Below are 26,757 nucleotides of genomic sequence, written 5' to 3' on the forward strand. Positions count from 1 at the left end.
ATTATGAGATGATGAAATTACAACCAAGTTCTGCATCCAGTATTTCATTAAGGAGTTAGTATGAGTCTCAGGGAAAGACATTTGGCTGAGAGTTAGAAAATCTGGATTCCAGTCTTTCTTTTACAGAAAACTTTATGACCTTGAATAAGTCACCTAACCTATTTTATCCTCTGCATAATGAAAAGATTATACCAAGCCTACCTGACTTCACTTTTCTGATTGTCCTGATTAGACAGTGGTTACCGCCATGCTGCAGCCACTCCGGTATGAAAAGGGATGTGATATGACACAGATGTGATCGCTTTCAGACAATACTTTTTTCAGGTCCTATGGTTGATTGAGGTACCAACTGGAAGCAGTGGACAGAGTAAAATAGATTTTAGTTCAGAAATGGAGGCAGGTGATACATAAGTTATTGCTTGACTCACTTAGCCTAGATCTCCCTCAACTTCCTGCCTCTCCCTGAATGCAATGTAGTGGAACAGCTCTGTCACATATTCAAGCACTAAATGCAGAGCTGTTTCATAGGAATTCATGCAGTTCTTGTTATAGTCTATGTTTCTTTATTATTATTATTTTTTTGGAGACAAAGTCTCACTCTGTCGCCCAGGCTGGAGTGCAGTGGCACGAACTTGGCTCACTGCAACCTCCTCCTCCTGGGCTCAAACAATTCTCCTGCCTCAGCCTCCCGAGTAGCTGGGATTACAGGTGCATGCCACCATGCCCAGCTAATTTTTGTAACTTAGTAGAGACGGTATTTCACCATGTTGGCCGGGTTGGTTTTGAACTCCTGACCTCAGGTAATCCACCTCATCTTGGCCTCTCAAAGTGCCGGGATCTATGTTTCTCTACTTCCTCACCTCCCCATTTGTATCTAAAATCACTGTATTCTGGCTTGCCACCACTCTTAACTGTGGTTAGGTACCTGCTGATTCCTAGGTGCCAAATCCAGTGGTGGTTTTCAGTCCTCATCAGGCTAGCCCTCCCTCTGCTCTTCTTGGCACTGTCTGTCTCTTCCCCGTAACTGAACTCCCTCCTCTTCTTCAGAGATTGAACTTTCTCCCTCCTCCTTCCACAGAACTGAACCCCCTCCTCCTCTGGCTTTGGTGTTACTGCCCTCGGTTATCTCCTTCCACTGCTCTCTGGTCATCCTTTGTCTCCTTCCCAGGCTCTCACCAAGGACAATTCTCAAAGGTTCAGTCTGCAGCCCGCTGCCCTGCACAGTGCACATATTCTCCCTGGATGCTCTCATTCATTTATTTTCTTTAAAAAAAAAAAAAAACAACAGCTTTCTTGAGATATAATTCACATACCATACTATCCTCCCATTTAAAGTGTGCAATTCAGTAGTTTTTAGTATTTTCACAGATACATGCAACTATCACCGCAGTCAATTTCAGATCATTTTCATCACATCAAAAAAGAAATCCCATATCCCTTAGCTCTCACCTCCTATTCCCCCAATCCTAAGCAACCACTAATCTTCTTCCTGTGTCTATCAATTTGACTATTTGGGGCATTTCATGTAAATGGAATCATACAATCTGTGATCTTATTTGTGGCCAGCTTCTGTCACTTAGCATAATATTTTAAAGGGCATCCAGGTGGTAGCCCCGATTGGGATTCATTCCTTTTTCTATATTACATATACATTTTTATACAATAATATTACATTATTATAATATGTACATATGAATATACCATCTTTTATTTATTAATTTATCAGTCAATGTACATTTGGATTCTTTCCACTATTTAGCTATTAAGAATATTGCTGTTATGAATGCCTATGGGCACGTTTTTGTGTGAACATGTTTTCATCTTTCTTGAATACATAGTGAGCCATGGAATTACTGGGTCTCCTACATTTCTAAGGTTCTTGTCTCAATATCTATGTAAGTGTACTTCTGAGTCTGTATCTCTAGTTCAGACTTCTTCACACCTCAAGATTCAGACAAATATAGCCGCATACTTGCTGAAACTCCCACCTGGATATTCTATTGGCAGCTTCAAACGAAACATGCCCCAAACGGAGCCCACTTCCTCTCCAAAATTACTTTCACCCTCTGAATTCTTTATGTCTGTTCATGCCCCCCACACACCTACCTGTTTTTCTTGCCTCCTTCCTTCTTTCTCTCTACTCATATCCAGTCCATACTACATCCTGCCAATTTATCTTCTATATTTTTATTGCCTATCCTCTCAATTCCTCACCTCATCTTCTGGTTTCCTTGGCTTTAGTTTTGTCATTCTCTAATCTAAAATTTATGGAGTCACAAGGGTGATCCTTCTAAAACTTAAGTCTGAACCTGCCAGTTCCCTGCTTAGACTCTTCAATAACTCAGTGCTACCCAGAGGATTAAGGCCAATCTCTGTAGCATGACCCCTCTTCCATTGTTTCTCTTGCCAGTCCGTTTGACACTTCAAGCTTCAACAACTTTGAAAATGTTGTCATTTCTGACATGCACTGTCCTGCTTTCAACTTACGTAAATTTATGAATACTGTTCCCTGTCTATAATGTGCCCTCTCCCCTTCACCCTCCACTGTCCACCCGTCCTCTGACTCTGTGTAAATGAGATTCATCTTTTTCCATCCATGGACCCTCTAGAAATCTCTTCCTTACCCCCTCCACTCTTCTCGGGCCAAGCAGAGATAAGTGCCCTTCTTCTATGTTCACGTAATACCCAATAGCATTTTTATCAACACATTTACCACATCATATTCCTTTCCACTGACTGAGTGATCTCTGATGGCGTTGAAGGTATTATATCACAAGCATCTAACACAGTAGTTGGAATAATTTATTTGTTAAATTAATGATATGTATCCATATTTCTGATGACTACAAAAACACCGCCCACAGGTATGTCTCAATTTAGCCCTTTAGTCCACTTATCTGAACCTGAATACCAAAATGTTTAGCTCTTCCTTTTAGCTAAGTGAGACGTCTCCTTAAACCACAGATCTTACTCATTCAAAATGTTTTACTTTATCTAACATTTTAGTACATGCTTATCTTCCATTATCGTCAGTGTTAGGAAGAAGCACCAGTCTTATCATTGATACAGAGGTTTTAGAACACGTTATATTTTGATTTCTAATGTAACAGAGATCCTTTTTTATCTCACTCCAAAACCACCATATGGATCCCTCTTTTACAACTCCTTTTTTCAGACTCACCACAATTGCCACCCAGTTAGCAGTTATCCTTCCTTCCTCTGAACTGCAATAGAACTCAGGGTCTAACATGCGTATGTCTTTTCTTTTCTTTTTTGTGAGACAGTGTCTCGCTCCATCACCCCAGCTGGAGTGCAGTGGCACGCGATCTCAGCTCACTGAAACCTCCAGCTCCATGGTTCAAGCAATTCTGTCTCGTGCCTCAGCCTCCCAAGTAGCTGGAATTACAGGCGTATGCCACCTCACGTGGCTAATTTTTATATTTTTAATAGACACAGGGTTTCACCATGTTGGCCAGGCTGGTCTCGAACTGCTCACCTCAAGTGATCTGTCTGCTTCAGTCTCCCAAAGTCCTGGGATTACAGGCATGAGACATCACGCCCAGCACGTGTGTCTTATAATACCAAATCACACACAGTCAAAGTGGAAGTTCTTGGATAATCTGACAGAATCATGGGAACCCAAAATTGGCCCAGGGGCACCTTATGGCTATGGTTGTGGGGCATGGACACTGGGGACATTCACAACAGCTCCCTTAAGCAGTGCCAAGTCATGAAGCCATAATAGAAATCACAGTGGCCTAGTGTGAATGACAAAGGATGAGCAGAAGAAATGAAGCGAGATGAATCATTGGAACACAAGAAGTTGATATCCAAATGTGTAAGGTGGTGTGAATTAGAAGGGAGCATTACCAGCTTTGAATATCTTCCTCTATTCCCCCAAAAAACCCATATTGTTGTTGTTGTTGTTGTTGTTGTTGTTAAAATCAGCAGTGTATCCTCAAGGCTTAGCCAGGAATGTAAAAAATAGATGTCATGACGCATGCAATGCTGACATTTGAGTATGTCTCCTGGAGCATTCCTTTAAAAAGAAATTTGAGACCAAGGCCAGGCTTGGTTAGCCACAGCCATAGAAGGAGAAAGAACAGAGTCGAATGTTTGTCAGTACTGAAAGCACAACAATGAAGCACAGCTTTGGGGTGCTATGTATTTATTATCCTCTATTTTAATTGTTAATGTGTGTGCCTTTTCTCCTCAATTAGACTTTAAGTTATCAGAAAATAATAGATATTACTTATATCTTCCATAATGTATGGTGCCTAAAAGTGTTCTAAAGCAAATGCATTAAAGCATAGTTTTGGGGAAGTTTTCTCTTATAAAGAGTACAAAAGGCAACTAGGAAAAATTCCATTACTTTCTATAGCAACTCAAGAATCAGTAGCTATTTAGCCTCATAATTCATGAAAAAATGCAATTTGATAAAAGATCTCACTCACATATCAGAAGTAAAAATTGTTTCCTATGTGAAATATATACAAATAGTTTATTACAGGTTTGTACACAGGAGTTATTTTGTATGCTCATCTACTCTTCTCAGTTTTCTCATCCACCAGGCCATTTACTTAGTATCAACATAACATTGTACTAACTCATTAAGAGCTATTTAAAAATATGTGGCCATATAAACAGTAGCATGTAACTTGCTCGTACTGGATGCCCTTCCCTCTAAGGTACCAAAGTTCATCTTTCAAGATCAATTTTTGTCAAGAGGCAAACTTTGCTGTAATGTTTCAGTTAAGCTGATCTCGTACTTGTTTCTTTTATCATGTTGGAGTAATTGATACACTGTAACGCAGATTATATCAAACACAAAAATTATAACAAATGCTAGAGGTTATAGAATGAAATTACTAAAACTTTTTTAAATAAATAAGCGCTCAAATATATTAAACTGTATTTCAAACTGAAACTCATACCATCTGCTTTGTAAGGTTCCTCAATTTTCTCTGAGATTCCAACCCAACATAATTCAGCAGAAAAAAATAATGTCTGTGGGATTTCTAATATTAAAATGAAAAAAAAAACAGTATGTGTGATAACCTTAATCAAACCTATGAAGCCCTAAAATATCCAGCTTATTTACATAGTCTGGAACTGCCTTTTTGTTAACTGTAATTTTATTTACTAGAATCAGATTCTGAATCACTGAAACATGGTTTAATGGTAAGTAGATTGAGCCAGGAAAAAAAGGAGGCCAGATTCTGGAACTGTCTATAAATCTGAACTACAGAACCAAAGCAGAAATATTCTATTTGACTTTTTACTAACACAACAGTTCTTTATAAAAGAAGAGCTCACTCATGTGTACAAAATGATTCCCAGACTTGCAGATTTCATGAACTAGAGATCAATATAGATTAATTCTATTTTCTCAAGCAGGTTACTTGAAAATAGCATTATTACCAATGTTAAATTTCATCATTTCATAAGGAGACATTTTAACACTGAAATGTAAAAAGGATATAATGTCAGCATTAACCAAAAATGTAACATATTAATCTTTATGGAGAGATTGTATATTATTATTTCTCTTATTTTCCCTCAGACAACATTACAGGTGACCCATCTATAATTATTTATACAATTATTTGTATAAATAATTGGCTAAATACCTTGTATATTTAGATCCTAAGTCCTCTAATAATTATTTTAGAAATTATTTTAAAATTATAAATAACACAGAAAAAATAGAAGTTGTTCCATTCTTTAGTTTCTATAAATCTAAGATAGGAGTATTAAATCAATAATGTATTTTGAGACACTTTCAACACATATCAAATCTTTTTTTTTCTTTCAGATTGATTTTCCAGCTACTGGGTGGGAGTATGTGAAACCTGATTCTGAAGAAAATGGAAGTAATCTTGAAGAGCCACCAAAGGAGTGTTTAAAACATATTGCCAGACTTTCACAGAAACAGACTCCCCTACTGTAAGTGACCTAGGTCTTGTAAGTGAATTTTGCCTGCTGTTTATGATTTCCTCAATCATTCTTGAAGCATGACATCTTCAAAGAGTGAGCCTTCCTTCCTACATAACTCATTTCATTTCCTAATGTCATGCTTATTGGATGGTTAATTAATGTTTAGGATGTAAATAAGTAATTCTGTGTGCTTTTAACGATTTGTTTCCTGTGGTCTTAAGGAAAAGTAAAAAGTTTGGAAATTATTCAGTTCAAAATAACAAAGCAGAGAGTGATCAGATGTATATCAGCACATAGCAGTGATAGACCATCTCTCAACCTTCCTTCCAGGAGGTAGAAAGTTGTTTTAGTCAACAGGGAAAAGCAACGTTTAATTAAGGCAGATTTTAAAAAGAGCAGTAAAGAAATAAGTCTTGTTTTAATAGCACAAAATTAGTGACTAAGGAGTACTTTATAAAATGATAATTCTTTGAATAGAACCAAAATCCCGGGAAGAACTATTAGGGAATTAGTGGCATTTGTACTCGTTACCTGGCAAAATGCATGTCACAGCTGATTATGCTCATTAATAACATGCCAAAGACGTCAGACTAAGAAAGTCTCTCTCTCTCTCTCTCTCTCTCTCTCTCTTTGTGTGTGTGTGTGTGTGTGTGCATGTCTGTGTGTGTGAGAGAGAGAGAGAGAAGATATATAACGTGATAACAGACTTTACTCCAAGAGTGAAAATTAATGTAAAGGTTTTGAACAAGGGAATTATGTGAGCAGAAGAATCTTGAATGATCCCTTTGACCACAAGTTGCAGAATGGATTGGAGTGGATGTGACAGTAGAAGCAAGCAGCACAGCAAGGAGGTGAATGTAACAGTTTAGGCAAGAGATCATGATGGCTAGAACTAAGATGATAGCAGTGGATATTAATAGAAGTGACTAGATTTGGGAGACATATTTTGGCAGTTGAGAAGACATAACTTGATGATTAATTAGAATTTTGGAGTAAGTCCATTAAGAAATTAAAGAGTCAAGGTTAAGTCAATAGAGAGTCCAAAATTTTGAGCTGATCAACTTGGCAGATGGTAGAGTCATTTTCGGGAGGAGGAATCAGCTTGGGCCATCCCATACTAGGGCAAAGAGTGTGATCAGTTGTCTTTTGAGTAATCTTGCTACTTTCTTACTCTCTAATTTCAATATTTATTACTGTTTTTCTCGTTCACTTCAAGCCAGGAACATCAAACCCCTTTTTAAACTTCAAATGTGCTGGTCCTGCTCCCATCTCAAGGCCTTTTTATTTGATATTTCCTCTGCCTGAAAAACTGTTTCCTAAGTTCTTCACATTACTAAATTATCTCATCCTTTAGGCTTTCACTTAAATGTCACCTCAAAAAGGCCTTCTTGGACCACTCTATGTGATGAAGCCTTGTTTCCCTCACTCTCTATCACATTACCTTTTATGTTATCACACTTAACACTAGCTACTATCCTGCTCACTCATGTGTTTAGCTCTTCTTCCTCTCAATGATTTGCAAGAGCTGGAAAAAGCAAAGAACCCATCTTTCTTGTTTATCACTATATTTCTAATGCTATACACTAATAACAATGTGTGTGAAATAAGTAGATTATAAGGACTGAATTGACTTTGCATAGTTTCTGGTATAAAAAGTTGCCTTAAGAACTGAAGATGACAGAAGATTCTCATAGTCTTCATGACACATATGTTGACAATCCATTGTCATACTAGACTACTGTCATCTTAACTAGATGAAGCTTCTTTTTCTGTCTTACTTGAAAATGTAAAACCGTGTGTTCGACAAGTGTGCCACAAATAAGAGGCTAGCATATTTATATTTAGGTTTTTAATATGAAAAAGATACCTTGAAATTTTAAATGTATTCAAACAAAAAAAGGTCAAAACCAACAAACAATAATCATGGTAACTGCCTTTAAATATCAGAGGTTTGTGTTTTTAAATTAACCCCAGTGAATTCTAATTGTTTTATATTTCAGTTTCTATTTAAGCTAATAACACTCATAAAACAAGCAATATTTTCCTCTGTTTCACCCACTCAAATACAATTATTAATTTTCAGCATGGTGCAGTTTTATTCTGGACTGTGAAAACAGATGGAGAACAGCCTTCAATGTGGTGAAACTTGTGTTAGAATCAGATTAACCTCAGTTTCCCAATGCCACATTTTATCATTTAGTTGATGACTTAATTATTCCTTCTTTAAAACTGACCAAAAGTAATCACAGTGAAGAAGTTCAGACTCAATGGAACTCATGAAAATATGCCTGTGATATTTGTAAAAAATAAAAATTGAAAAAAAAATCTTCTTGATGTCAACCAAAAAATGCTTCCAAATCTAAAGACCCCAGAATGAAATACGTAACCGTATATATTCTAAAATAGATTAGTGCTTCTACTTCTACCGTGAAGAATACCTAGTGCAAGACCAATCCCCCTGACTGACAGAACTATGATGAGAGAAAGATACAAAGCAACTGTTTTCATAAATTAAACAGAGAGGATTTGAGGTAAGCCTTGGGATTAAAGTGGCTTTCAGCCTGGAGTCACTTTCTATACCTGGGTCCTCCCGCATGACTTGGGAAGGTAGAATATAAGAAGAGAATGCAGCTCCTGCTGAGATATTTTTTAAAAGGCAGAATTTAGAGTTCAGTGATGCTGAGGCAGCTGGCATCTTCAGAGCATCATACCACAGGACGAGAGCTACACAAATCTGTATTGGGGTCTTCTTAAATATTTAGTTGAGTGCTAAACTACTCGTGAGCAGGTGGAAACTTTCCAGGGCTTACAAGAGAACTACTTCAGGGAGATATAAAATAAATGTGATTTGAGAAGCCACACAATGCTGGAAGACATAGAAATTCTGACCAATAAGAATGGAGAAAGCTCACAGACCATCCTTTACATTTAATAAAGAAACCAAAATGATGCATATTAGGATTCAGTCCATTCTAGCCCTAGATTAAAGACTAAAGTAGGCTCAACCTAACAAATAATAAAAACCAGTCTCAAAAAAATTAAGCTGATCTTCCAGTAATTGAACTGTCTACTAAATAACATGAGATTCAACACCTGAAAAATAGCAGAATGCTGACTCTGAATAATGTACTATTCTAAATGTCTAGCATATGATCAATAATTGAGAAAACTATTGGAAAATGTCTAGTATACAATCAGTAACTAGGGAAATAATTGGAAAGAATCAGGAAAATATAAAAACAGCCTGGGGAGAGGAAGTGGTTAATAGAAACAGATCCGAAGAGTTTTAAATTAGCAAATAATGATTTCAATACAGCTATTATAAAGATATTTAATGATTTTTTAAAAGATGTATATGAATGAAAAAATGAATCTTACTAAAAAATGGAAATTTAAGAACTGAAAACACAATAGCTAAAATATTTGTTTAAAAAAAATCAGTAAATGGGCTTAATAGATTGCAAAATGCAAGAAAAAAAGAACAGTGAGCTTGAAGACAGGGCAATAGGAATTATCCCCCATGTTGAGGTACAAAAAGAAAATAAACCTTGAAAATAATGAGAGCACCTTGTGACCTGAGGGACAATATTAAACAATATGTGTGCATTGGACACACCAAAAAGGAGAAAGATACTGAGGCAAAAAATAATTAAGGAGATGGCCAAATTTTACAAATTTGATTTTTTTTTGTAAAAATTAACCTACAAATATAAGAAGTAAAAGTCTTAGTAACCCATAAGCGAATACATACTCTCTCTCTTCCTTCCTTCCTTTTTCTCTTTCTTTCTTTCTTTTCTTTCTCTTTCTTTCTTTCTTTCTTTCTTTCTTTCTTTCTTTCTTTCTTTCTTTCTTTCTTTCTTTCTTTCTTCCTTCCTTCCTTCCTTCCTTCCTTCCTTCCTTTCTTTCTTTCTTTCTTTCTTTCTTTCTTTCTTTCTTTCTTTCTTTTTCTTTCTTTCTTTCTTTATTTCCTTCTTTCTCTCTCTTTCTTTTCTTTCTTTCTTTCTCTCTCTCTCTCACACATACCCTAGATACATTATAGAGAAATTGCTGAAATTTCTTTTTTCTTGATTTCCTTTCCCTTTCTTTTCTTTCTTTCTTTCTTTTTTCTTTCTTTCATTTTTTCTCTCTCTCTTTCTTTTCTTTCTTTCTCTCTCTCTCTCTCACACACCCCCTAGACACATTATAGAGAAATAAATGAAAAATAAGATAAATATAAAAATTTAGAAACATCAGAGAAAATAAACAAATTCCATATAGAGAAACAACTATAACATTAATATTATAATATTCTATATAAAACACTAAATACAGGCTTCTCATAAAAAAAACAAATAAACAAAAGGCAGTAGAATACTATCTGTGTGTGTTAAAGATGAAAACAACTTTTTCAAATTAGAACTCTATATACAGTAAAATTGTATTTCTTAAAATTAAGGCCAAATGAAGATATTTTCAACCAAATGAAGCTGAGTTAGTTTATTATCAGTTCATCCGTACTATACAAAATAATAAAATAAGTACTTCAAGCTGGAAGAAAATGATACTAGATGGAAACTCAAATCTGTAAGAAGAAATGGAAAATACCCCAAAATAGATAAAGAAATAAAAATAGTTTCATTTACACATTTATTAATTTATTTTAAAAGTGATTAAAGAAAAATGAATCACAATGTACTCTGGGTTTATAATATATAAAAAATAAAATTTATAATAACTTCAATAAGAATGAAAATGGAAAATGGAAGTAAACTGTTCCAAGTTTTTTATATTATATGTAAGGATGCATAATGTTAATTCATGATTGGCTGTAATATGCTTAAACAAAGATATTTTAATATCTAGGAAAACCACACCCCTTAAATTTTAAGAGTATATTTAAAAGCCAAGGAGAAGATAAAAATGAAATATAACAGAAAAAAATCTAAAAGGAAACATAAAAAGAAAAAAGGGGACTAAGAAATGGTTTGGACAAAGAAAAAAAAACACTTAACAGAAACAAATAGCAATACAGTGAGCCATTGGTATGATTAGGTGACCATATCAACATGACATTAAATGTAAACACACTAAAAACTCAAATTAAAAAGCAGAAGTTGTCAGCCTACATCAAAAAAGCAATATATAACTGTATTCTGTTTACAGGAACATGTTTTATATATAAGCAATTAGATTAAAAGTAAAAGAATGAGAATATTTACCAGGAAAATCATATCACCTTGCTAGATCTAGAAAAAAAGTGATAAAGTTCAATACCCATTCATGTTAAAACTAGAAATAGAGTGAAACTTTCTCAACCTTGAAAAGTGATCTATGAAAAGTTTATAGTTAGTATCACGTTAAATCATGTAAGAATGAATCCTTTCTCCTAAGGTTGGAAACAAAGCCACGATGTCTGCTTCAAACATTTATCTTTAATCTTGTATGGGAAATCCTAGCCAGCACACTATGTGAAAAAGAAAAAATTAAGGTAAAAATTGAAAAGAAAGAAATAAAACTGACTATTTTCACACAGCATGATTATGTAATGGTCATAATGCTTCAGATAAATGTATAAGATCTAATTGTGTTCCAGTAAAAATATATATAAAATAAATTCTGTTTTGGAATTGTATTTACTACATCAAAATTTTATTTACTAAAATTTTACTAATCTTTTACTAAAATTTAGTAAATTATTTAATAAAATTTTATTTACTGAAAAGTGTAAAACTTTGCTAAGGAAAATTAAGGAAAATCTAAATAAATGAAAAATATACTGCATTTATTGATTGAAAGATTCCTATGGTTAAGATGATAATTCTCTCTGAACTCATCTGTAAATAAAATATAATCCCAATGAAAATCTCAGCAAGTTTTTGTAGAAATTGAAAAGTTGACTTCAGTATTTATGTGGAATGCAAAAAACCTACAATAGTCAAAGCAATCATGAAAAAAGAACAAAGTCTGACTTCATAATGTGTGTGAATTTATGTACTATAAATTTACAGCAATTAAGCTAGTGTGATATAGATTAAGGATAGGCAAATAGGTCAATGGAATAGAATTCGGTGTAGATAGAATAGAAAGCCAGAGACCCATTTGTAGGTTCAATGTATTTTTGACAATGCCACCCACGCCATAAATGAAAAAGTCCTTTCAGCAAGTAAAATATTGCTTTCAGAATACTTGAGAAAAAAGCCACAAGAATGAATGTTAAGATAGCCAATGTTAAACAAATAGAGAAAGTAATAACTGTTTAAAAATTTCTGAATTGGACATCATCAAAATGTAAAACTATTCATGAAAAGCCCCCGTTAAGGAAATCTATAGGCAAACCACATTCTGAGAAAAATATGTGCAAACATTTATATGACAAACTTTTTGTATCCAGAGTATATAAAGAAATCATGCAAATGAATCTAAACAAACAAGTAGGGAAAAGACATGAGAAGAGAGCTCCAACAAAAGATATAAGAAAATAGCATATGAAAAATTGCCTAGACCCCAAGTAAATATAAATTAGAAGCACAATGAGATACCACTATACACCCATTAGAATGGATAACATTATAAAGACAGACAAAATCAAGAGTTGGCAAGAATATGGTACAAATGGAACTATCATACTCTGCAAGCAATAATGTAAAATTTTACAATTACTTCGGAAAACAGTTTCACAATTTTTTGTAAAGATAAATACCTAACACATAACCATGTCCTTCCTCTCATAGATATTTCCTAGGAGAAATGAAAAATACATTCATATAAAAACTTGTACACAAATGATCATAGCACTTTTATTCATAATACCCCCCAAAAGGAAGCAACCCAAATGTCCATCAAACAGGAGAGTGAATAACTAAATAATGGCACAATTACACAAAGGAATAATATTCATTAATTATAAGGAATTAACTATTGACAAACTCAACCAATATGGATGATTTCAAAAACATTATATAATGGAGTGAAAGAAGCCATAAATAAAAACATATTTACTCTATGATTCCATTTATATGAAGTTCTAAAAGGTTAATATTTATCGAGATAGAAAGAAATGATACCAGTGCTTGCCTCTGATGACATGAAAAAAACTGTTTTATATCTTGAAAGGAGTGTGGTTGTTATCTGGTATATGCATTTGTAATAATTTATTGAACTGAATCTGTGGCATGTCCTTGAATGTGAATTTGCTTTAACAAAAGGAGCTAAAAAAAAAAGAAAGAAAGCATTGTTTGGTATTGGGGAAAAATATTTAATCTGAGCAAATATGTTTTTTAAGTAATTTTACTATGAATATTTTTTCTTCTGTGGCTTTTTCCGAGGAAAAGGTGGTAGCAAAATATAAGGAAAGGAACCTAAACGCACCTTCAAAATCACCTATAATCCAATCTTTTCTTTTTACAGATGAGGAAAACTTTAACATGAATTGTAGAGAGACATAGACTTTTAAAAGATTTTTTTATGTTTCGTTAGCTTTCTTGGGAGTTTCAGCAGATTCAAGCTCAGTGTCAGTTTGGAGGAGAGAGTGCTCAAAAGCCATTGTCGTGCGAGGGAAGCTGTCCTCCAATTGAACCGTGGTTCTGAATACTTCTACTGGAGTGTGAGCAAAACATGATAAATTGTCAGCAAGTCAAGGCCCTAGTCCTAGATTTAGATCTTTTATTTCAGACTACTCTCCAGGGGGAAATACTTGAGCATCTAAGAAACTAGCATCACTGACATTTTCACGCCAAACTTCCCATGAACTCTGAACATTTAAAGACATAATCCAGGGATGAATTGAGATCTTTGTTTTTGAAGTTAACAACAGCAAAGATTTCTGAACTCTGATAAAACTTGCTTTGAGATGAAGAAATATCATTACTAAAATATGCCATTTTTTTCATAGGCCCACTTGGATCTCAGTTAATTTGTAAAAAATAAAAAATAAAAAAAACATAAGAAAGTAAATGGTTGATTACCTTTGTTCTAAATAGGATGTGTCACAGGATTCAGATAAACTTGGTTTTCCCTAGGGGAGAGAGATTTTTGCCAACCAAAATGACATATTAAAAAAAAAAAACCACGAATAAGAGTGAACAAAAATAAATGTGAGTTATCTGAATTGATTTTTTCTTTTTCAAAATAATAATACAAAAGAATAAAGTTAGTGGAAAATAAACTGATGAAATAACCTATGAAGCTATCCCAGGAAGGTAAAAGACGTTTTTAAAAGTAAGCTAAAATAAAATTCAAAGAAGTACAGTAAGGTTTGGTACTGCATATTTATAGCAACATTTGTTAGTGCAGCAAACTCCACTAAATTACTGTTTCCAATCTGGTTTTTCAGACTCTCTGAAGAAAAGAAAAGATATTTGTGGTTTTATCGCTTCTACTGCAATAATGAAAACTGCTCCCTTCCTCTAGTCCTGGGTAGTGCCCCTGGATGGGATGAAAGGACTGTTTCAGAAATGCATACCATTTTGAGAAGATGGACATTTTCTCAACCTTTAGAGGCTCTTGGGCTTTTGACTTCCAGGTAGGAATTGCATAACAAGCATGATATTACTGACTGAGAAGAACTTGCTTGAAGAGAAATAGAGAACCGTATAATTAATTCAATAGCTATTCTGTTTGTTCTCAATTTTGATAGTTATGGATATTAATTTTAGATAAATGTAAGCTATGAATATAAATTTTAAACAAATCTAAGTTATAATCATGTCTTCTGCCCTCAGCTTGTGGTATAATAAATGGTAGAAGTTTCTTAAATGAGGAGTCTAGTTCTTACAGAAATAATTTAATTAAACAGGGAAAAATAAAAACCCCTACTTCTCTCAGACTAAAAGCGTCTTTAAAAATTAGGATCATTTTTTGTACTATTAAAATATGCAAAGTTTAGCAAAATGCCCTGTGTAAAGTAGGTGTACAATTAATATGATAATGACGATGACAGGAATAAAAGAAAAAAAAATATTCCTTGCATGTCCTTGAGATCTTCACTCAGAATCAAATGCATGGAGCACCAGGAAAGGGCTAATGATGTCTTCTTGTTAAAGAGAAACTTGTAGGAATAACTGTGGTAGCTGGCTCTGGTCCAGAAGAAACAAGTCTTCCTTGGCTTCCCTTTTATATTCAAAGCCAAGAAAAGATATTTTAAGTCTGTCCTGATAGCATCAGCTCACTGATGCCATGAAGAAAGTCTGCAATCTCTTGAGCCAGGCAAAAAATTGTGAAACCCAGCTCTATTCTGAATCCATTCTCAAGAACCCGAGAGGAGGAGAAAGGTGGGAAAGGGAGTTAGTTACATGAAGAACTTTCTTCATGTGACCTAAATTGACTTTGAAAGATTTATTTACTAATTTGTGTCCTTCAGAAAACTTCTGCGGTGGGTAAAGGGGAGAGTGGGTTTTTCGAGCTTCTCAGTCACTGAATCTCGAAATTTACATCCTATCTTTATGCTCCTCACTTTGAAGATTTTATTAGTTTTATGGCTTCTTCCATTAACTGATATGTGCTCAGATGCCTACCTCTTTCTTTGCATATATAATGGAATATATATATATTAAATGGAATATACATATATATATTTGTTTCTATTATTGTGCTTGCAACTTTTTTCTTTTATAAAGTTTCTTGTGTGAGGTCTTCTCTGACCTTGCCGTGTAGAATTGATCACTCCTGGACTAGTACAGTGCTCTATTACTTTATACATTGCATTTTATGGTAACATCTTTATATGCAACATGTAAAATGTGTATATTTTCACTCACATCTGACTCAGAGCCACTCAAGGCAAAACAGATCGTCTCAATGTTTCTGTTTCCTAAAGGCTTAGTATTACCTAGGACATATTAATTCCTCAGTATTGAACCAATCACTTTTTAGATACATTATTATTATTTGTACAGTAGTTTAACATTTAAATTATAAGCAATTTGAGGACACTATCATTACTATTCATCTCCTACATGACTTTGTACAGTTACATTAGTTAATAAAATAATTATATGGTAATTAACAATGGATTGGTTTCATTGGGATATTCATAATTCATCATGCTAGTGTTTAAATATCCTTTTGGAAAAAAGGTCTCATTTCCAACATAATCCTAACCGCTTTTTCTGGTTTAGATGTCAGAACAGCTAAAATCTGTAAAATTATTATGCTAAACTCTAGCTGGTTTTGCTGAAGTTAGACTTGGGCTATTAGCACAATTATTATTTTGTCATTCTTGAACTGATTAACTAATGGAGAGTTCATTCAAAATGTGACAGTTACAACTGACAGAATAAGAGAAAATAAACATCTGACAAGGAAATTTTATTCAAAACATATAAAGACTCTTAAAACTCAAAAGCAGAAAGATAAATAACCCAATTGTAAAATGGGCAAAGGATCTGAATGGGCATTTCTCCAAAGAAAATATACAAATGCCCAACATTTACATGAAAATATGCTCAATATCATTAATCATTAAGGAAATAAAAATGAAAATCACCTAACACCTAAGATAGCATACTCACTAGGACTGGCTATAATCAAAAAATACAAAAAGGACAAAAAATGAAGTGTTGTTGAGGCTATAGAGACAATGGAAACCTCATTTATCTCTGGTGGGAATGCAAAATCATGTAGCTGATTGGAAAACAGTGTGGCAGTTTCCTAAGTGTTAAATCCAGAGTTACTATATGACCCAACAATCTTACTATTAAGTATATACCCAAGATAAATTTTAAAATATGCCCACTCAAAAACTCATGCACACATATTTATAACAGCATTATTCACAATATCCAAAAAGTAGAAACAATCCAAATATCCACCAACTAATCTATAGATATGCAAAATGTGATCTACCCATACAAGATTAATATTATTTGACAATAAAAAGGAATGAATAGTGATATATGCTACAACCTGGATGAACCTTGACAGCATTATGCTAAGTGGAAGAAGCCAATTACAGAAGACCACATATGGTATGATTCCATTTGTAGGAAATGTGCAGAATAGGCAAAGCTGTAGAGACATAAAGTAAATTAGCAGTAACTCAGAGCTAGGGCAAGTTGGGAGAAAATGGAGAATGACTGCTAACATGTATGAGGTTTCCTTTTGTGGTTATAATTGATATAATTGTTGCACAAATCTGGAAACGTGCTAAAAACATTGAATTGTGCACTTTAAATGGGGTAGATTGTAAGGTATTTCAATAATATCTCGGTAAAGGTGTTTAAAATTTTTGAGAAAATAATTGTAAAGGTAATATCTATGAATCTCTATAATATCTTTCAAGAATAATTTTCTAACAAGATAACTTTCTAAAGTTTAAAGTTCATGGAATATTTTTTAGAAAAATCTTTAATAGAATGAAGATTGTAATACTGCTCTGTTTACTCACTTATAAAATAAGAGGATTAGCTGGATGAACGTCAATATTCTCTGATCCCTGATAACTAAACAGAATTATGCTTCGTGAGTCTTCTTTATCTAAACAGATCTTCAAAATCTATTTGGCTCGTTCAATGTTTTACATGTCCAGATAAAATTTTTACTTAGTGCCCCTTAGTACTATCTCATATTAACATCCATAATAACCCTATGATGGAAATACTATTATTATTCCCATTTTACATATGAGGAAACTGAGGCCTATACAGGTTTCGTTGCCCTAAGTGACCTGTAAGTTGAAAACCTGGGAGTCAAATCCAGGCATTCATGAGAGCTTATAATCTGAACCATTCTGCTTAAAGCCTTCCTGCATAAACATGCTAGGCTATTTACATATGAAATATCTTGGCTATCCTAAACAGTTTTTTAAAATTGTAAGTAGGAGCACTTAGCTATCTCGGTCATGCGTGGATGTTTCTACTTCACTGTGTAGTTTCTTTTTTCCAGAATAATCAGATTTTTAGAGGTTATGGGGACTGATTTTAAAGTAGAGGGTGTTTATTAAACTTCATTCAGGGAACTTAGTAGAATCCTGATTTATTTACACCCTGGAAAGTTTCTTATCATGCACCAAGTAAGGTCAATGAAAAGGTTGGAGTATTTCCATTGTACTCATCCTCCCACTCCCACTCTCAGTTTTACTGAACTATTAAAAAGCTTGAGGACAAGCTGTTTCCAGAAATGAACCTTTCAACTCCTCTAAATTAAAAAGCTGACTTTTCTGAGAACAAACAGTATGTGCTTATTAAGTGAGTTGTCAGAGTGAGTTCTTGAGAGATCTATATTTTTCCTCCTTTGAGCAATCTATTTTTTAAATGGTTTAACCTCTTGAGGACTGGTGTGCTCCATTTCCAGTTTGGAGAGTTTTTAATATTGCTATTTACTTAATCTGTCCAAAGGTTCACCATCTCCTTTTAGTTTATTTTTAGCAAGAGACATGATGAAATTTAATTTACCTAGGATGGGCCATACGGTGTTAATATTTCTACTACTGAGTGCCAGCAGAGAGCTCCCTGGGTACTGATAACTTCCATTAGAGAAGGCGGTGCTGTCAGGAAAACAGAGACCAAGGGCTAAGGTCTGTGGTTCTTGGCAGATGGTAGCTATTTTCCTGAACCCTGATGCACAGGCACAACTATTCAACTGCTAATAACAAGCAAAAAATACCCAAGGAATTAAAAGTCAGTTCAAGGAAAGTATTCATTTAAAAATAGCAACTTTGAATTGGCATCAGAGGATTATATCAGAAGCTTAAATAAAAAATTTGACAAGGTACGAGAACTTGCCATCCCACATGATGTAAAATTATTGTTTTGCAAGAAGAAAAGCAATATTTAACAGACAGTGCCTTAGCTTCCAAAATTAGGTTCCTTGGAAAAATATTTCCAAAATATTTTTTTTCTCCAAACCATTGTATTCTTTATTGTACATTTAATTTATAATGAGGCTATTGTTTACTAACATTGTAAATAGAAAGAATGGAATATGGCATAGGGAGGCAGTTAAAACTCCCACTTTTGACTGCATAATTAAATTATGAATGATGGTGTATCTTTTCCATTTATTTATTGAACAAAAATATGTGTACAGACAAACTGGTAGGCACTGAATCAAAGAGGTAGAGGAATAAGCCATAGTGACTGTCTCTAAACAAGGTACAATTTATAGGGAGAGACTCAAGCTAGAGGTCACCACGCAATGTGCTCTGTACCATCACCAAAATAAGTATTAAGTGCTCTACGAGCCCAGAAGAGAGAGAGGAAAATTCTTTCAGAGAAAATAAGGAGAAGTTCACAAAGAAATTGGATTCTGACTTGAAATATTCATAGGAATATTCTGAGTGGGGAAGTGGGGAAATGACATTCCAAGAAGGAGGACTAATGTGTGCATGGTTATAGAGGTTCAGAAAACAGTGAGTCGTTTTATATAACATTAGAAGAGAATTATATCAGGAAACAAAGTTGAAAAGGGCGGTTCAATTTAGATTGTTTCAGGCCTGGTTGAGCCAGATAGGTACTATGAACTTATTATGGCAGACCATGGAATTTTGTTAAGAACAGGAGTCATAAAATCAGATTTATGTTATATGTGCATAAATCTGGGATCAGTGTAAAGAATAGATTGAAAAAAGAAGAAAATGAGAGAAAGAATATTAGATAGATGATAGATATTGAAATAATCCATTTGAAAAATGGTCTGGGACTGAACTAAGAAGTCTAACTAAGCAGTAGGAACCCACAAAGCAGATTTGAGAGACGTTTCAGAGGAAATTGAAAAAGAGAGAAGAAATAAGGAAGATTTCAAGCTTACAGACCTGAGAAACTTGATAGGTAATTGCATCATTCACCAAGATAAGAGTTTTAGATGAAGAAGCAAATTGTGTGTGTTGAACGTTGGAAAGTTCTATTCTGGATATGTCACATTTTTAAAAACCCACGGGACACATAGAAGAAGATGCCTGGTATGCAGTTGTGTATACAGGTCTGAATCTTTGCAGAGAAATCAAAACTTGAAAAACAATGTGGGAGTTGTTGGCTTTCAGACAGTAGTTGAAGCTACGGAAGTAGAGGATGTGTAACAGCTACTGTGTGTAGCTATAGAGAGGAAGTACAGCAAGAGGCCAGAGATGGAACTCTGGAGAACAGCAACTTTTGTTGTTGTTGTTGTTGAGATGGAGTCTTGCTCTGTCTCCCAGGTTAGAGTGCAGTGGCGCGATCTCGGCTCACTGCAACCTCTGCTTCCCCGGGAGAACAGCAACATTTTAAGGGCAGTGCAAAGCAAGAAAAACCAGGAAAATAAAACGAAAAAAACTGACCAAAAGGTTGCAGGAGATCCAGAAAAGGGTGGTATCTTAGAACTCTTGAAAAAGATTTTCGAAGGCTTTAAAGAAGTATTAAATAGAATTAGGTCTAAAAACAGATCAATGAATTTGGAAATCAGGTAGTCACTGATGATATCAATGAGAGCAGTTTTTTAAATTTAGTTTTAATTGACATAATAATTGTATATATTTAGGTGGTACAATGTAATCTTTTGATCTATATATACATGGTAGAAAGATTAAATAAAGCTAATTAGCAAAGTCATCATCTCACAAACTTATTTTTGTGTTTAGAATGTTAAAAATGTGTGTTTTTATATGATACATTGTTATTAACTCTGGTCTCCATGCAGCGCAATAGATCACAGAAACTTACTCTTCCAAGCTAATGAAACTTTGTACCCTTTGACCACAATCTCCTCTCTTTCCATTTCTCCTCTCCCCAAAGCCTCTGGTAACCACCTTTCTACTCTATTTTTATAACATTGATCTTTTAAGATTCCACATGTAAGTGAGATTTTTAAAATATTTGTGTTTCTGTACCTGGCTTTTTACACTTAGCATAATGTCCTCCAGATTCATTCATGCTGTCATAAATAACAGAACTTCCTTCTTTTAAAGGATGAACAGTATTACATTGTGTGTATATACCACTGTGTCATTATCCATTCATCCTTTAATGGACACTAAGTTTGCTTCTATATCTTGGCTATTGTAAATGATTAAATGAATATGGGGCACAGATATCTCTTTGATATATTAATTTTACTTCATTTGGTTATATATTCAGAAATGAGATTACTGGGTCATATTTTAATAGTGAAGTTAGATTCCATACTTCAAGTTCCTGAAAAGGAATTGGAGAAATATAAATGGTGCCTCTTGGAATAGAATTGACAATAAAGGCAAAAAGATAGCTAAAGTTGGAAGTGATCAGAAAAAGACGTTTGATGTTTGGGGTTTGTATCCCTTTTTAAATAAAAGAGCTTCCAGCATGCTTACAAGGTGAAAGGAAGGATATTTGAAGGGAAGATCAGAAAAGAGATGGATAGGTGAAGTAGCAAAAGGGGATGACACTAACAGCCAACAGCCTGGAACAAAAGTGCAAGCAAGAATTTATCCAAGGACAAGAGTGTAACTTCTTCCTATCAAGTGAGAGGGAAGGAAAAATATGAATACAATTATAGATAAGTGTGGATATAGAAGAGAAAAATGTGGAAATGTCAGTATTCCCTATCAAGAAAGAGTGAAGGTGAGAATGAGGAAGGTGGAGTTATATAAACACAAAGATACGTATTTTGTCTTTGTATGCTTTTGGAGGTTCTTGAGTTATTTCCAGATTTCACAGTTGATAACATAAGCTTTGAAATCAGACCTATCTGGTTCTGCCAGTTATTCCTTGAATGACCTTGGAAAAGTTTATTTAACTTTAAAACAGAGAGTAATATTATGTACCTCCTAGGGTTCTTGTCTGGAACAAATAAGGTAAGGTACATATGAGAGCATTCAATCAATGCTACCAAACATTCTTATCATCACCAATCCTTCATTATAATTACATTTTAAAGAGAAGTTCGAGCTTTCAGATTCTTTCTTTGCCAAATGTTAAATATAAATAAGTTCATGAGAAATATTTAATTTCTATTAAACATAAATGACTTAAATACACTTGTCGAAACTTACATGATAAAACGTTAGCATCTTAATAATATTTTATAATTGAAGGGCATAATTTACAAAACACTTTACAATATATGACTTGAAATACAGAAAAACCTCCTTACTATTAGTCCCAACATCTATTTCCTCCATTTTACTGATCTCCGTTTTACAGATGAAGACATTGAAACCCATTTGTTTATTCATGTATTCAATACATGTGTATTGATGGCCTACTCACCTTAGGCACTTTGCTAGGTCCTGAAACTAGCAAATAGAAACATGATCTTTATTCATGGTCTTGCAATTTTCTGGAGGTAGATAATAGGCCATTACCAAATTATGAGTGTAAAACAACAGTTGTTATCACAACTTTGAATAAAGGCTACATAATCCTATGATAACATACAACAAAAGAACCAGACCTTTCTTCAAAGGGGAAAAGTCTTCCCTAAGGAAGTTATATTCGAGCTCAAATCTAAAGGATAAGTGGGAATGATCTGACAAAAGGGAAAGAGTAAGAGAATGATTTTCTGCGAAGAAGAACTTAAATATAACTAAGTCTTGAGACAGGAACTGCACTTAGGAAACTGGAAGAGAGACAGTATAGCTGAAGTCCAGGGGAGGAGTGTATGATTTAAGATGAACTGACATTTGAAGGTCAAACTAGAAGACCGTGTTGAGGACTTCTAAAGCAGGACCAAGTTAGACAAATTGGCCTTTATACTAGTAGCAACAGTAAGGCATAAATGATTCTAAGTAACAGAATATTTTGAACAGATTTGCATCTCTTAAAGATCACTCTGGTTTCAGAGTAAAGCATAGATTTGGTGAGGAAAGCAAAAATAAATGAGCTTCCAAGAACTCTTTACCCACGACTACGTCCTGAATGGTATTGCCTAGGTTTTCTTCTAGGGATTTTATGGTTTTAGGTCTTATGGTTAAGTCTTTAATCTATGTTGAGTTAATTTTTGTATAAAGTGTAAAGAAGGGATCCAGTTTTAGCTTTCTGGATATGGCTAGCCAGTTTTCCCAACACCATTTATTAAATAATAGGGAATCCTTTCCCATTGTTGTTTGTGTCAGCTTTGTCAAAGATCAGATGGTTGTAGATGTGTGGCGTTATTTCTGAGGCCTCTGTTCTGTTCCATTGGTTTTTATATCTGTTTTGGTACCAGTACCATGCTGTTTTTGTTATGGTAGGCTTGTAGTATAGTTTGAAGTCAGGTAGCATGATGCCTCCAACTTTGTTTTTTGCTTAGGATTGTCTTTAACAAATGCCAAAATAGACAAATGGGATCTAATTAAACTAAAGAGCTTCTGCACAGCAAAAGAAACTATCATCAGAGTGAACAGGCAACCTACAGAATGGGAGAAAAATTTTGCAATTATCCATGTGACAAAGGGCTAATATCCAGAATTTACAAAGAACTTTAACAAATTTAAAGAAAAAAGCAAACAGCCCCATCAAAATGTAGGTGAAGGATATGAACAGAGACTTCCCAAAAGAAGACATTTATGCAGCCAACAAACATATGAAAAAAAGCTCATCATCACTTGTCATTAGAGACATGCAAATCAAAAGCACAATGAGATACCATCTCATGCCAGTTAGAATGGCAATCATTAAAAAGTCAGGAAACAACACATGCTGGAGAGGATGTGGAAAATAGGAATGCATTTATACTGTTGGTGGGAGTGTAAATTAGTTCAACCTTTATGGAAGACAATGTGGCAATTCCTTAAGGATCTAGAACTAGAAATACCATTTGACCCAGAAATCATTTACTGGGTAATACTCAAAGGCTTATAAATCATTCTATTATAAAGACATATGCACATGTATGTTTATTGCAGCACTGTTCACAATAGCAAAGACTTGGAACCAACCCAAATGCCCATCAATGATAGACTAGATAAAGAAAATGAGGCACATATACACCATAGAATACTATGCAGCCATAAAAAAGGATGAGTTTATGTCCTTTGCAGGGACATGGATGAAGCTGGAAATCATCATTCTCAGCAAACTAACATGAGAATAGAAAACCAAACCCCATGTGTTCTCACTCTAAGTGGGGGTTGAATAATGAGAACACATGGACGCAGGGAGGGGAACATCACACAACAGGGCCTGTTGGGGAGTGTGGGGGTAGGGGAGGGATAGCATTAGGAGAAATACCTAATGTAGATGACGGGTTAATGGATGCAGCAAACCACCATGGCATGCGTATACCTATGTAACAAACTTGCCTGTTCTGCACGTGTACCCCAGAACTTAAAGTATAATTTTAAAAAAAATGAATAAATAAAAATAAGCTTCCTGTTAGGAAGCAATGGAAGTAGTTCAGGTGTCAGAGAATGGCAGTCATCCTAGGAGGGTGGCAGCAATAATGTAATTAAATGAACAGAATGAGAAAATGGAAGTGAAAACGGCAGAATTGAATGGGAAGGGGCTGTGAAAAAGAGATGTTTCAAAGATGTATTAGTCTGTTCTCACATTGCTATAAAGAAATGCCTGAGACTGAGTAATTTATAAAGAAAAGGGGTTTGGTTGTCTCATGGTTTTGTAGGCTATACAGGAACCATGACTGGGGAGGCCTCAGGAAACTTACAGCCATGGCAGAAGACAAAGGGGAAGCAGGCACACCTTCACATGGCTGGGCAGGAGGAAAAGAGATGGGGAGAGGTGCCACACACTTTAAACAACCAGATCTCATTAGAACTCTATCACTAGAACAGCACCAAAGGGGGAAATCTGCCCCCATGAGTGAATCATCTCTCACAAGGCCCCACCTCCAACACTGGGGATTACAGTTCAACATGAGGTTTGGGTGGGGACACAAATCCAAACCATATCAAGGCTCAGTTCTATGTTTCTGTCTTATGTAAGTAGGTCATAATAGAAAGATTCACCAACATGGGGCACACTAGCTGACAAGCAAATTTTAGAAGAGTCTTATTGTTCAGGCCGGGCACAGTGGCTCACGCCTGTAATCCCAAAACTTTGGGAGGCTGAGGTGAGGTTGGCAGATCATCTGAGGTCAGGAGTTTGAGACTAGCCTGGCCAACATGGTGAAACCCTGCCTCTACTAAAAATACAAAAATTAGCCAGGCATGGTGGCACAGGCCTGTAGCCCCAGCTACTCAGGAGGCTGAGGCAGGAGAATCACTTGGACCCAGGAGGTGGAGGTTGCAGTGAGCCAAGATCGCGCCACTGCACTCCAGCTGGGGTGACAGAGTGAGAGTCCATCTCAAAAATAAATAAATAAATAAATAATTTTAAAAAAGATTATTCAGATTAGGATTCGTTGGCTTCGAGGTGTTTTGAAATGATTGCATTTACAGATTTGGTTGTTCAAAAAATCTAAGCTAGAGACTCCAGTTTGTTTTCTAATCATCCACAGAAAGATATGAATTAAATGAAGGATACAGATGAATTTGCTTAGAGAGAGAGAATATAAGGTAATAAAAGAACAGCCTTGATGTTTAAACCCAAAATTTCTATCCTTTTCAGTGCATCATGTTGCTTTTACATATAATGTTTAGTGCATCCAAACATAGTATCTACATGGTGCTTTCAATACACTACTGGCTTTATGACAGTGACTTTTTAAGACTAGCTACATGTAAAATCAACGTGTAATTATATAACAGGAGTGAAATCAAGAACTGCTCTTTAATTGTAAATAGTAATTTTAATTCACTAATACAATGACTATCTAATTAATTCCCAATTTCTATACTCAAGTCCATATACTGTCCACCAGGAAATATATCTGTATTGTTACATGTCTCCTTGGGTCTGAGATTCATTATTATTCCCTTTAGATCATGACTCAGCCAATGCCCTAGTCCAATTACACAGATCACATTACTTACTATTAAATATCTTTATTGATCCATTTAGAATGCAATAAAATAAATAATATACCCAAGATAATCTTGCGATTTTTATATAAGTACATATAAAAATATCCAGTCAAAAAAATGAAAGGTCCATGCTGGGGGTGCTGTAGAAAGCCTACTGGCCTAGTGTTTTGGATATTTGGATGACATTTCAGTGCCACAAACAAATGGTTTTGGGAAAACTGCTTATACTCTGAGTTTGAGTTTTTTCATCTGTATAAGGAGATTAAACTAGGTCTCAAGTTTCTTTGGGTTCTAATATTCTGTAACCATATAAAAATCCTTGAAAGAGCATGAATTATTCAGTAGATAGACATTTACAATCATCTTTAAAAATCCTATTCACCACTTTGCCTAGAAAAAAAAATTCTTCTGTCACATCTGATCATTTTTAGTACTAGAAAAATAGCAGAGATATTCATATTGACATTTTTCTTCCAAGCTGATGCTGAGTGTGTCATCAGACTCAAAATCTGTTGGAGAAACAGTTCTGCACTTCTGATGATTTTCTAATTCTAACCTGACATTGGGGCTTTTAGCTGTGAATAGCCTCATGGCATATTCTGCATGAATTCTTGCTGTGTATTCTGAAGTCTGACATTTCCATTACACTTAAATTTGATCTCAGATTTCTTTGCTTTTCAGTTTACTCAAAGTTGCTTTTTTTAAAGGTCGACATTTGTTACATCGCATTTGGCTTTCACCCATCACTTCAAAAGTTCTTTGAGTATGATATTTTCCCTATATCCTTTTCAAACTAGAAAAAGAGGAACAAGTGATAAAAACAATAAGGGGAGAAAATTTTAAAAATGAATATAACTGTTTTTTTATGTCAAATAGAAGAACTTGAAAAATATATTATTCTGTTGAAATTCTATTTCATGACTCCACTGGCCCTATAGACATTTACCTAAATCCTCTGGATATTCCTACAGTGCTCTGAGATGAGAGGAATTGTAAATGTTTGAGAAAAGAGAAGAGTAATGACGATTCCCAAGTCTGAATGCTGGTCAGATGAC

The 26,757-nt window shown here is 34.7% G+C and overlaps 1 protein-coding gene across 4 annotated transcripts in view; it reads left to right on the plus strand.

Moving 5' to 3' along the window:
- Positions 1 to 26,757, plus strand: part of PIK3C2G (phosphatidylinositol-4-phosphate 3-kinase catalytic subunit type 2 gamma) — a 424,274-nt gene that overhangs the window by 146,534 nt on the left and 250,983 nt on the right. For all 4 annotated transcript variants that reach the window (XM_050750052.1, XM_050750054.1, XM_050750055.1 and 1 more), the window contains 2 exons: positions 5,816 to 5,946; positions 14,249 to 14,437. In XM_050750052.1, the coding sequence (XP_050606009.1) occupies positions 5,816 to 5,946; positions 14,249 to 14,437 (320 nt within the window). The remainder of the gene's footprint in view (positions 1 to 5,815; positions 5,947 to 14,248; positions 14,438 to 26,757) is intronic.

This window comes from Macaca thibetana, chromosome 11, assembly GCF_024542745.1.
Source record: "Macaca thibetana thibetana isolate TM-01 chromosome 11, ASM2454274v1, whole genome shotgun sequence".
In the NCBI taxonomy this organism is placed as follows: Eukaryota; Metazoa; Chordata; class Mammalia; order Primates; family Cercopithecidae; genus Macaca; species Macaca thibetana.